Raw genomic sequence first — 12,655 nt, 5'->3', positions numbered from 1 at the left:
AGGGGGAAATTCTTCCCATCCTTGCCCTCATAACAAAATCCCAAAGACAGCATATGCTAAATCTGTTCTGCCAGATTCTGGCATTTTTCCTACAACAGGTGTGGTTTATGGTGTAACAGAATTAATTGCTCAACATCCAACCATTACCCAGTAAATCCTGCTGTCTGCTTTTATGATAGGCCAGATTGGAGCATCAGAAATGCCTCGTCTTCATGCAGTTATTTGTTACTCCAGTAAGCTTTTTTCCATGGTTTGGGGATATTTTTACTGCTTCCGTGGTTGATGGTCTGGACTCAAACACTTTGCAATACTCTTGCAGTCTAATTTCTTTTGAGACTCTGATTAGGGAAAAACCTCTACCCATTCATCTCCAGTTGAACTTCTGGAGCTTTTAGGGCAGCACATTCATGCAACTCAGGAATAATTTTTGACTGCCAGTCTGACTTTCCCAACTCTACAAACATGGACTTTCCAAATCCAGTATTATTTGATGTTCTTGTAATAATAGCACAGCAGCGATTTCTTTTTGTCTGTCTTTTGGGAGCATTAAGTCGCACTCAAAATGTTCCAATACCTCTCCAGGAGCAGTTGGGTCAATTTATTTTTAATCTAGTGGTGTGCCCAGGATAAGATTCAGGGTTAATTATTAACACCAGAGCATCAGAACATCTGTTCTGGGTTCTTTTAGTGCAGGGATGTTGATAATGAGTAACCTGATTTCTGTATCCTATAATATTCCTACCAAGCTATAGGCTTTCTTCCAACTGGGTTTTTGGTTTAGCTAGTTAGATTAGGTCCAGCAAGCTGAAATTTTTTTGTCACTTCCTTATCTGTTGGGTACACATATTGATGATAGACTTTTGTCTTATTTGTGTTTACCTCTATCTCTTGCTAAGAAAATTTTTCTTTCTAACACATCTTGTTTTTTTAGCTTCTACTAACAGCTCAGACTTTTCAAAGCGATTTTCTTCACACGCTTCCACTAAACCATCAGAAGTACATTATTTCTCCCCATGAGACACCTGGCTTGGCAAATTTAGAGGGGTATGCTGAGGGGCCAAATATGAACAAATGAATATTGGTCTTCCCTATATGCATCTATCAAAGAAACATGCTTGACATTAGGCACCTCTTCCAGAATTTTTACCCTTAAAGGTATGGGAGACATTTATGTTTATTTAGTTATTTTGATTTTGCGTTTAACCAAAAGTAGTTTCCTTTTTTTAAGACTGATGTTGCTAAAGATTATGTGTGCTACTTTGGTTGTCCTCCTCACTATTGCCTTGGAGGGCAATAATCTTCTCATTGGCTTCTGCCTTAGCACAAGGAAGAGTCATGAACTCTGGGGCTTGGCCTTCTAAAGCTGTGTTCTGTAGTTTGACAGCTTCTGTGGGCAGTCCTCTTCTTCCTGCTGGTTTTTGCTCTTTCCATCCAGTTTGTACAAACCTTCGTGAAACCACAGGTTTGAAGTCTTAATGGATGCCTTCTCCTTGACAGCACTATTACAAAGATTGGGAGTTTCAGTTTTCAGCATTCATTTACTCTCAGTGCTCTGACTGGGCATTGCTTTATCACTTTTATCTATTCTATGTATGTTTTTGATATATCAGTTTTATGTGAGTTTTATATGCTTAACATTTTTGCTCGCTGCTGATTCTAGCATCGTTCTTTCCAACCAGAATGTGGCTTAAAATCCACTAATGTTCCATTCATTTTCCTGGCTAGTGGTGTATTCGGTTGTCATAATTGTTACCATCATTCCCATTATGAGTTTCTCCAAAGTCATGGTGCTTTCTTTATCCCCCTTGTTCAAGTGTCTGACAAATATCAGCTCCTGCAAAGTGGTGTTGTATTGGTGTGTGCTGTTCACTACAGCATGGGCAGTTCTGTGTACTTGCTTTTCTGGATTACAACTAAGTTCTTCATGTGTTTCCCCTTGTATTTATATTTCTTATACTTGGGTATGATCATGATGATTGGAGCCCAGCCTTTCTTGCAAGAGGTTCATGTTTTGGTAGAGGGCTTTGCAGGTCATTCTCAGTACTGGAGCTTTTGCATGTTTATGTTTCTCCAGCAGGCCCAAAGCAATTTCGATGGCAATGATTTTATCTTGGTCTTCCCCTAAATACTGCCTGAGCATTGTGTCCCAGATTTCAAGTCTTTTATCAGTGACTATTTTAGTTCACTCCAGTACTGCAAGATTGTCTCTAAATCACTCAAGAGTACTGCTTTGTACTTTTATCTTCTTTTTGTACTCTGTTTAAGAATCTCTCATATCTTTAATATTCACATGGGTCACAACATTCCTTGAACTATTTTGGTGCAGTTCCGTAATTAATCTTTTCTGTCAGAGGTGAAGGAAAATGATTAAACACATCAAGTGTCTCAGAAGCACTTGTTGTCAGAAATAAAGCTATTTTTATCTCGTCTCCCATTGCTTCACAAAGTCAAATGCTGCTTAATTCTTTTCCAGATGACCTTTATATTTTCAGAGACTGTTTGCATCTCATGAGACTTGAAACTGCTTTCCCAGCTCACTTCTCTCTTGGTGCTTTAGTTTATTTGGACATGATGTCGGCTCCAGTGGTTATGCCAGCCTGTCTGTGTGGTGAGTGGAATGGAACAGGCACTTTTTCATCTCGCTGGCTCGTCTGGGCATTAAAAATGGCTTGTGTGAGTTGTGGCCCAGAGGTGTCCCTGCCTGAGGGAGTGCTTCAGATGCAGGTGATGGCAAAAATGGCGTGAGATGAGTCCCTGCCAAAGGGTGTGTCCTGTGTTTGCACAGCCTCTGCTGGTGCTGGTGGGGTTTGCAGAGTGCTCTGTGCAGTCCAGCTGCCTTCTCTCTGGCTGCCGTGCCACAGGGTGCTGACGCAGTGGGTGGCCTTTTCAAAGCAAGGTGAGCATGAGAGAGGTTTAACTCAGGGCTTGTGCCATGAAATCTCAGCTTTCTGGACTTCAAAGGAGAAGTTGCCTGCAGCAGCCACCTGACACAGTGGGATCAAGTTTTTGTTTCCTTCCATCACACTGTAGTCACTGTGTCTCCCTGCTGCATATCTAACTCTGATAATGTTCATTATTGCCTGTGCATACAGTGTGTGAAAGTAAAAGCCTTCCAAGACTTTCATCTGCTCAAAAATTCAATAGCAAAGTGTAAAAATAACTCTTACCTGCCTTCTTATCTTTCAGGTTTGTTTTTTCCCATTCTGCTAATATTTTTGGAGTACCTGCAATGCATCCTGGTGCCTGTGGCTTAGCTTCATGCTTTCAGGCTGCCTTCTCCCTTTCATTCTCATGCAAGCAAAGCTGTATTTTGCCTAGGATTAGGAAAAGTGATGTTCTGTCTAGCCACTGTGCCTTCAGACAAATACTTAATGCTTTTTTGGATATTTTTTTCTGTAGAGGTGAGTATCACATTAAACAGAGGCACTTATTCTGGAGTTAATACACTGGGCTACAACTTGGAGTATCTGGTTTAATTTGTCTTTTTCTGTGCACATTGTGATATCTCTGTTTCCAGTTCTTAAAATAGGAGTGATACCTATTTGTGCCATAAATGCATTCATTTTCATGTTCTAGTGATCAGCACAGTCTGAAAAACAGTGGCTAATGGTTATTGAGAAAGGAACTGGAGCAAAGGGTGCAGTTCAGATGTGTGATCAATACTTAGAGCTGTAATTCTAGCAAATGTTACATGGAGTGGTTGTAGACTGAAAAAAATTCAGTTGGTGTTCTATGTACCATTTACATAGCCTAATTCTATTGCAAGGTTGTTGAGATTGGTCAAAAATACTAAATTACTTGAAATTATCATCTGTAGTAATGTTGGCTAACAGATTGTAAAAGTAAAACTGGAACACTACATATTTGGGAAGGAATAATTGGGGAAAAACAGCGTAACTATATAACAAATATAGAAGTCCTGTGCTTTATATGTGAGGATGTTATTTTACTGGTTTTGAAATATGGGAAGAACTGTAAGCAATTTCTACATACCTGTATCTGTTACTCAGTATTAAGAATATAGCTTGATGGTAAAACAGAATGTTTGCCCGAAGACTGTGTGCATAAAACTAACTTAGGATCTAAGGGTGAAACTTACATTAAATATGTCATCCTTTTGTTGCAGCTTTTGATTAAAATACTTACTTTTGATGATATGGGTGAAAAAACACATTTTCCCCTTCCAGGTACAAGGCCCATTGTGACTAATACATACTAGGTTTTCCCATGTCATTCAAATATTTATTTCCATTTCGGAAGGGCTTTTGATGTAGAACTGAATAATGATATTTTTGTTGGAAGTATATTATCCCAGTTTCTACTAATCAAAACCCTTTTGTACATCTTTTTCAATTAACTCTTCTCTTTGTATTGCTAAATCATAGAATCATAGAATCATTTATCTTGGGAAAAGTCATCCTCTTTGGGCAGACCGTGGCAGGGCTTGACAACCCTTTCTTTCCGTGATGACATTTTTCCCACTATTCAATCTAAACCTCCTCTGGTGCAACTTGAGGCCATTTCCTCTTGTCCTGTCACTTGTTACATGGGAGAAGAGACTGATCCCCACCTGGCTACACGCTTGTTTTAAGGGGTTGTAATGAATGATAAGGTTCTCCCTGTCCCTCAGTTTCTGCAGGCTAAACAGCTCCCTCAGTTGCTCCTCATCAGACTTGGGCTCCAGACCCTTCTTGAGCTCCAGACTTGAGCTCTGTTGCCCTTCTGTGGACATGCTCCAGCACCTCAGTGTCCTTCTTGTAGTGAGAGACCCAGAACTGTAACACAGGATTGGAGGTGTCACCTCACCAGTGCCAAGTACAGTAACACTTTCCAATTCAGTTTCATTAATACATAAATAGACAGTTAAAACAAGATAATGAGCATGAAGAGCAAGGTGTTAGTGCAATTTATTTGTGAAATGAATGTTGTTATTACTGGTTCAGAAGACACAGAACTTAAAATTTGTTATGGAGGAATGAACACAAATTATGGAATTGTGATATTCCAATTAAAATTCTTGATTTGCTCTTGTGAAGGCTGTGCATCATGATGGATATAAATACAGAGAACTCACAGAATAATCCATACCAGTGCCAGATTCAGGAAGATCTTAATGATCATGGAATTTAGAGGGGTAGTCAGGCAAACAAATGTCTTGGCATTACTACATTGTTGTCATGTAGTGATTCAGACTACATAGGTCTGTCCTGGCATAGAGTGGACAATCTCTGACACAGCAGAACTTTGTTAGATTATGAAGTTTGTGTGCCTGTGTTGAATTACTTCTGCTATCACTGCAGGACTTGGTAGGACATAGTCCATGCTATGACATTGCAGGGTTTGTTTTTCTGCCTTGGAAATGTGTTTGACCCTTCCCAGGCTATTCAGGTCTCCTGCATGGAAATGGCAGGTGTGACCCGAGTATTATTCTGGAGTGGTTGCCTGTGTTAAGGCAGCTGGTGGAGCTAGAGATCTCCACTGGCTGTAGTGGGAGCTTGGGCTCACATGTGGACAGTGAAATATAAGGTGTCTTCAGCTCAAAAGGAATCCTACCCTAGAAATAGGATTCATTTGCAAATGATAATTTGCACCCTGCCTATGGTGCAAATTGTGCCTCAGATGTCTCTGTGGAGCTAAGAAATGTGATTTAGGATTTTTTGGGAGACTCACAGCTTTCTGAGACTGGCTGGAGTTTGGGCTGGAATCCAGTTTGCTCTGAAATCTTTAAAACTGTATTAGCCACTTAATTTTAGTCAAATGAATTCTGTTCCAAATTTCCATATAGGCTCTCTGCTTTGTCACTGGCTTCTTCCAGCTTTATTTCTATGCAGTTTTTGAATGCTTCATTAATCTACATCTACAGGGAACTTTAATGCACTGCTTTTTATGTTCAGCATTTTTAAATGGAAATAATATAATTCTGCTTCATGCACACTCCAGAGGGCAGACATTTAAGTGAGCTTATTCTTGCCACCTTTCATCTGCCTGTAGAATATGTCGTGTCTAAACTGAGTAAGAGGTTTTGTCATCAGTGGAGAGAGATGGACTTAAAAAGTGACTCACACTTCATATCTTAGACAACAGTCTTCTCATCTTCTGTAGAGGCAGCCCAGGGGATTTAGAAAGGAAAGTTGAGTGAGATGATCCCACATTGCTACACTTCATCTTTTTTCATTGCAGTGAGAGAGTAAACAGCACTTCGCTATGCTTGTAGAGGGATAATCTGTAGAATTCTCTTTCTCCTTTCTTCGTGGTAGATCCAAAGCTATTAAAATGCTGGAAGATGTCTCTCCACTGATGGGAAACAGGGAGGGCTGAGACTTCTGGGACCCACAGTCCTCAAGGTGTTCTGTAGCTGGGCAGCATACTTGCAAATGAAGATGACATAGATGAAATTATGTGATTGAGAGTGTGCATGGTGGTATCTTAACATTTGAGATGGTAAACTGGAGATGAGTCACATACAACAGAAGAAAAATATACATCCCCTTTGTAAGAAAATTTGGGTATGCAAATTTGAGTTGCAAGTGGTGACAAATTTATTCTCGATGGCATTTAAAAAATCATATTTTAAGTGTTGGGTGTTGATCCTGATGTGTAATGTCTTTGGTTCTTTCCTGAGCATAACAGAGCTTTGGTGTGAAGTAAAGTCTGTACTTAGGTCAGCTCTCATTTTTGTCATGAGATTTTGAAGTTGTTACTAGAGTTTCTCATGAGCGTCAAAACCCATTGTATTAATATGGACAGATGGCCAGGCTGCATCATGTTTATTGGAGCTATTGATATATTATAAATGAGAGCAACTACATGGAAGTCTGCAACTCAGAGCTTGATTCAGATACATGCACATAGGGGTGGACTGTGATTCACAGTTTCTGAGATTGTTCTTTTTGGCTTTTGGTGACCACTCTGAAAGGGTGTGGGTCTAGTCTCCTGAAGATCTGTGCAGTTGTTCTATATACCTCACGATGACTCAAAGGCAGCAGATTTCTGTATGGGGGCTGCTGAATTGAGCCTTGATTATTGATCTTGCCTTTAGTTGTACTTTACTTCCACTGGTTTTTCTCTCAGCACTGATAATTTAAAGTCTGCTAGAGCAGTAAAATCTTAGAATTTGCTATTTTCCTGGGTAATTAACAATGTTGATGTCAAAAATTATATTCCTAATAATGCTGGCAACTGGAAGTGATTGTACTTCAAAGCTTAAATAGGAAGAGTGTATGAAAAGAAAACTCTAAACAGCCGCTATCAGTAAATTAATGATAAAATTTGCCGACATGCCAACTGCATGGAGTGGAATTCTAAGGCTTTCTATATGGTGTATATTTTAGGGAAAGCTAAAAATGCATGTGACATTTTGATATACGTTCATTTGATTGGCGACTCTGCATGGTGAAAGTGGAGGTTTGTGTCAGCACAGCACATATGAACAGATACTGAACTATGAGTCTCAAAATGCACATGTAAACTGTTAGTAGAGTTATTAGGTAGGTTTTATTCTAATGAGTGGATCTCAGAATTACAGAATCACAGGATGTGTCAGGCAAGAAGGCACCGCACTAGTTCATCTGGTCCAGCCTCCCTGCTCAAGCAGGATCATGATGGATCACATTACACAGAATTGAAACCAACAAATCTTGAATATTTCCAGTGAGAGGAACTCCACAACCCGTTTGGGCAGCTTATTCCAGTGTTTGTTGATCTATACAGTAAAAAAGTTCTTCATATTCAGGTGGAACTTCCTGTGCATCAGTTTCTGCCTGTTGCTTCTTGTCCTGTAGCTCAGCACTGCTGAGCAGAGCCTGGATCCATTCTCTTGGCTCTCTTCTTTAGATACTTAAAGACACTGATGAGGTCCCACCTCAGTCGTCTCTTCTCATGGCTGAGCAGGCCCAGCTCCCTCAGCCTTTCCTTGTAAGAGAGATGCTCCAGTCCCTCACACATCCTTGCTCTTCTCCACTGGACCAGGAGCTCCATGTCTTTCTTGTCCTAAGGAAGCCAGAACTGGACACAGCCCTCCAGATGTGCTTCACCAGGGCAGAGTAGAGGGGCAGGATCAGCTCCCCTGACCTGCTGGCACTGCTCTTCCATCCTAATCCACCCCAAGACACCAATGCCCTTCTTGGCCACAAGGACACTGCTGGCTCAGGGGCACCTTGTTGTCCATTAGGACCCCCAGGTCCTTCTCTCAGAGCTGCTTTCCAGGAATTTCCCCCAGCATGTCCTGGGACATAAGGTCATTTGGTGCAGGACCCTGTATTTGCTTTTCTGGAACTTCGGGCGATACTTCTGTGCATCTCTCCAGCCTCTCGAGGTCCTTCTGGAGGGTTGCACTGAACCCACTGTTGTATTGGCCACTCTCCCACCTTCGTGTTGTCAAATCTCCTATTTTTACATTTTCAACAATGGCCTAGAACAATTTATACTAATGTATATATTAAAGAAGATTGAATATGGATTCACAGAACGGTCAACGTTCTCTGATAAGCTAGGCTCATAGAAAAGATATGTTTTAGATTATGAAGGGCTCTGGAGAGATGGTAGTTTAGATGTGCATATGCTCACACTGTAATTCTGTGGCCACATGAGCAGAAATAGTATGGTAAATTGTCTCTGGTTTTACTGCTTGCAAGACTGCCGCTGGCATATTATGTCCATTTCTGCTTCTGCAGTTGAAAGACAGATGATGACAAATTGGAAGAGAATCAGAGGAGAGCAGTTAGAGTGGTTAAAGAGCTTGAAGGTAATGCCCGAAGATAATGCAAGGCTTCAGGAACTTAACATTTAGCTTTTAAAAGGAACATCAAGAGACTGTTATAACTGACTCTGTAAGATCTCAGGAAAGAAATCTGGTACAAAATATGTTCTTATAGTAAAAGATAAAATTATACCAAGACAAGTGCTTAAATTCTAATGCTAGGTATAAATAGTACATTTTAATAGATTAAATGGAATTACTGGAAAAATTTTCCAGGACCTGTGGCAATTTTATTTTCACCAGACTTTCTGAAGTCCAGATAGATAGTTCTGTATTCCTGTATTGTGTGTTCTGATTCAAAGAGTATTAAGTTCAAAGGCATTTCTTTGTTTTATATTGTTTCAGAGTTTTGGGCAATATTTTAAAGTTCTTTTTTTATATATCCATGAATCTGCAGATAAAGTTATATTCCTATAATGAAAACCTTTTTTGAAACATGTTTGGTTAAGTGCATTTTCATTTTTGTAAATACTGGCAGTATGTCTGAACTCAATAATATAAGTTAATAAAGCCAGAAGTGTGTTCAGTGCTTGTAATAGTATCTTATGGAAAGCTGAGATGCTCTTTTCCCCAGCCAGCTAGCAATTTCTGGATGATACATGGTATTAATATAGTATTGAGAGGTAATTTAGGTATTGTAAACTATTGATGAATTAATAACACTGAGCCCCAGTACTTGAGAATAATTGTGTTACTTAAAATGGATTTTTGGGTCCATTAATTACAGCCTTTCTTTTCAACAGGCCCATGCTAAGGTCTGGCATCTCTACAATGACCATTTCCGTCCAGCTCAAAGAGGAAAAGTGTCCATTGCCCTCAGCTCCCACTGGATAAAACCCCAGCGTATGACTGAAAAGAACATAAAAGAATGCCAAAAATCCCTTGATTTTGTGCTTGGCTGGTTTGCTAAGCCCATATTCATTGATGGTGACTATCCAGAGAGCATGAGGAGCAACCTCTCATCTCTGTTGCCTGAATTCAGTGAGGCTGAGAAGAAGTATATCAAGGGAACAGCAGACTTCTTTGCTCTTTCTTTTGGAGCTACCCTGAGTTTCCAGCTTTTGGACTCCCACATGAAATTCCAGCAGTTGGAATCAATAAGCCTGAGGCAGCTCCTTTACTGGATAAACAGTGAATATAACAACCCCCAAATATTCATTGTGGAGAACAGCTGGTTCGTTTCTGGTACCACCAAGAAAGATGATGCCAAATATATTTACTATCTCAAAAAGTTCATTATGGAAACTTTAAAAGGTAAGACTTTGCATTAATACATGCTTGAAAAAATCATAATGCAGTATAGCCCACAGAGGTGTGTTAAGGCACCAGGCTGAAAACCGATTTTAGCATTCATCTTAGCACTTATGAAATGAGAGTTCAAATCCTTTTCCTGGGTTTATTCTTTTCTTGAAGAACTCTCATATCTGCACATAGCATTTGGTGAGCCTGATGCTGCTGTTCTTGAAGACAGTAGGAAAATTTTCTACTGTCTTTGGTAGGAGGAAGTGCAAGACATGTAAACTATATTCTGAGTGGCCTTAGGACAATTTGCTGTATTATATATTAATAGCTGCTTTCCTTATCTGAATGCATATGTACAAAACATAAGAATATATATGGAAAGGTAAATACTATGCAATAGAAATTCCCCTGAAAAAACCCATAAGGCTGAAATAGTACATTTTAAAATTAAATACTGGAACCTTCTCATTCTGCATCTTGGCCTTGCCCAAATTTCACATTTGTACAGCTGTGGGCATCAATCACAGTAATTTGAATTTCCATCAGTTAAAGGAGAACTGAATAGTTGAGGATATATGATCAAAATAATTTAATTTGTTAACCTATTATTTTTTCCAAACAGTAAGGGAAATACACCACCGTAGATGAGACGTGGTTGCTGTTTTCCCATTTCCTTCTGGAAAAAACATTTTTTCAATCCTAGTAGTTGCCAATAAGTTGTTGGGGTTCCCATTTCCACTTTCGTTGTCTTTTAATGTCTAAATTTACAATTTGTCAAGTGATTTACTTGTCTACACTTTACTGTTCTTGGTTTAAATAGTATTATTGTATCTATCAATTCAGATGAAATAGACATTGTGTTACATTGCCATTTTCATATGGTGAATGAGAAAAAATTGGTTTAATTTCATTCTCAGCAGTAATGAAGATGCAGAGGACTCCCAAATTGGTTTCATCTGCTATTCCAGAAATGTAATTATTACAAGTAAATTAAAAGGTGAATAAATACCTGAGCAAAATAGTAACTAACTGTTGCAAGTACAGTATCACTAGTTTGCATAAAGTCAGATGAAGAGTTCATCTTCATGAAGGGTCATACCCCTATTTCTGCTTAGGTTTTAAATTGCTGCAAATACATACGTAGATCTGTCTTTTAATCACAGCTGGCTGGAAGCAATCTCAGTTTACAAAGTGTCGTTCCATTTATTGTATCACTCAGTAAATAATAACAACAGCAAGAACAGTATTAAAGACTTGTCGTAAGACACTGGCACTTGCCTAAATCTTTTCTAGAAAAAAAAAAAACAAACAAGCAAAGAAAGCAGAGACAGGCTGGGTCTGCAGGAGGGACTTTAGTATCATTAAAAGGGAAAGTATTGCACTCAAATCTTCTGTTGTTAGAATCTGCAAAATCCAATGTAAATGCTAAAGTTTTCTATGCAGTACCTTGGGGAATTTAGCTGAGAAAGATCCAAAAAAGTCATCATGCTGGCTGTGAGCAGAGTTGTTGGACAGCATTAAAAACCAAACATAAAGGCACAAGCTTTCTCTCTGAGAATTGTAGATATGCCTATCCAGTGCAATAAAGCACTGTGATAGGAAGATTTTTGAGGTATTAACCATGAAATTCACTCCAGTGGTGAAGGGACAGTAAAATGACACAGGAACTGTAGCACTGAGAAGCAAGGATGATTAATTCAGATGTGGGTCCGCATAGCTGGGATTTGGCTACTTGCTAGATCTTGCCAGTATCTGTGCCTGGCTGTGTGTATGCACTGGTTCAGACAGAACTGCTTATTTCTGCATCTGCTTTAACAAGTAAGTGCAGCCCAGTTGCTACCTGTAGAGCAAACCGGTAGAGGAAAACCCAGAGCAAACCTGTAGAGTAAAAAAGAATTGAGGTTGAGGGCCAGGTGTCCGCACTGTATGTATTCCTGAAGCCCATTTCTGGATTAATTTTACCCCAAAGGAACACAGAACATGCATTCTGAGCCCCCTGTGTGATATGAACTGAAGCATGATGAGGGAGATTTGCTCAAAAGTGTGCTCCTGATTTCCCTTGAAGTGCTGATGTAGGTGTCCACTCTGATACTGCATGCTGTAGACAAGGTCTGTACATTTTTTAAAATTTATTTTTTATTTTCCTTTGGGAAAGGATATTTATTTGGGATTCACAGCCCTGTTTGCTATTTTTGGTATTTCTTTCTCTCTTTTTTTTTTTTTCTAGGCACTATTTAGGGTTGATTAGAGTAAATAGAGCTGTAATATAAAGTTGTTAAAAATTAATTAGAGCCATTAATTGGTTGGAGATATCTTCCCCCATGTGTGGGGATCTTACTCTGGGGTTATATTCACATCCCTTTTCTGTCCATGGTGCAACAAACAAATGGGTTGTGGCTTGTAAAGCAGAGCATGTTCCCTGGAAGGGCTCCTCTGGGTCATGTTGACTGTCACGGTAGAGGCCAGGTCATTGTCTGGGGAGTTACCAGGTCGGAATTCAGAGTCTTAAGCAGAAAAGGAATAGCCAGACCCATGACAGGTAGGACCAAGCGATTCTCAAGTATGTCCAGAGGCAAAATATAGATCTTGGGCACCTTCCTGATGGAAGCATGGGCTGGGGGCTTCACACACCTCCCCTTCAGGCATTGCTGTTGG

General features: G+C 39.7%; 1 protein-coding gene across 1 annotated transcript in view; it reads left to right on the top strand.

Annotated features, from left to right (window-relative positions):
• KL (klotho) overlaps positions 1–12,655 on the top strand; it is a 47,778-nt gene that overhangs the window by 23,078 nt on the left and 12,045 nt on the right. The window contains exon 2 of the mRNA XM_030954936.1: positions 9,502–10,012. Coding sequence (XP_030810796.1) covers positions 9,502–10,012 — 511 coding nt within the window. The remainder of the gene's footprint in view (positions 1–9,501; positions 10,013–12,655) is intronic.

This window comes from Camarhynchus parvulus, chromosome 1 (assembly GCF_901933205.1).
Source record: "Camarhynchus parvulus chromosome 1, STF_HiC, whole genome shotgun sequence".
Classification (NCBI taxonomy): domain Eukaryota; kingdom Metazoa; phylum Chordata; class Aves; order Passeriformes; family Thraupidae; genus Camarhynchus; species Camarhynchus parvulus.
The sequence above is the reverse complement of the archived record's forward strand: the minus strand, read 5'-3'. Positions and strand labels throughout refer to the sequence as shown.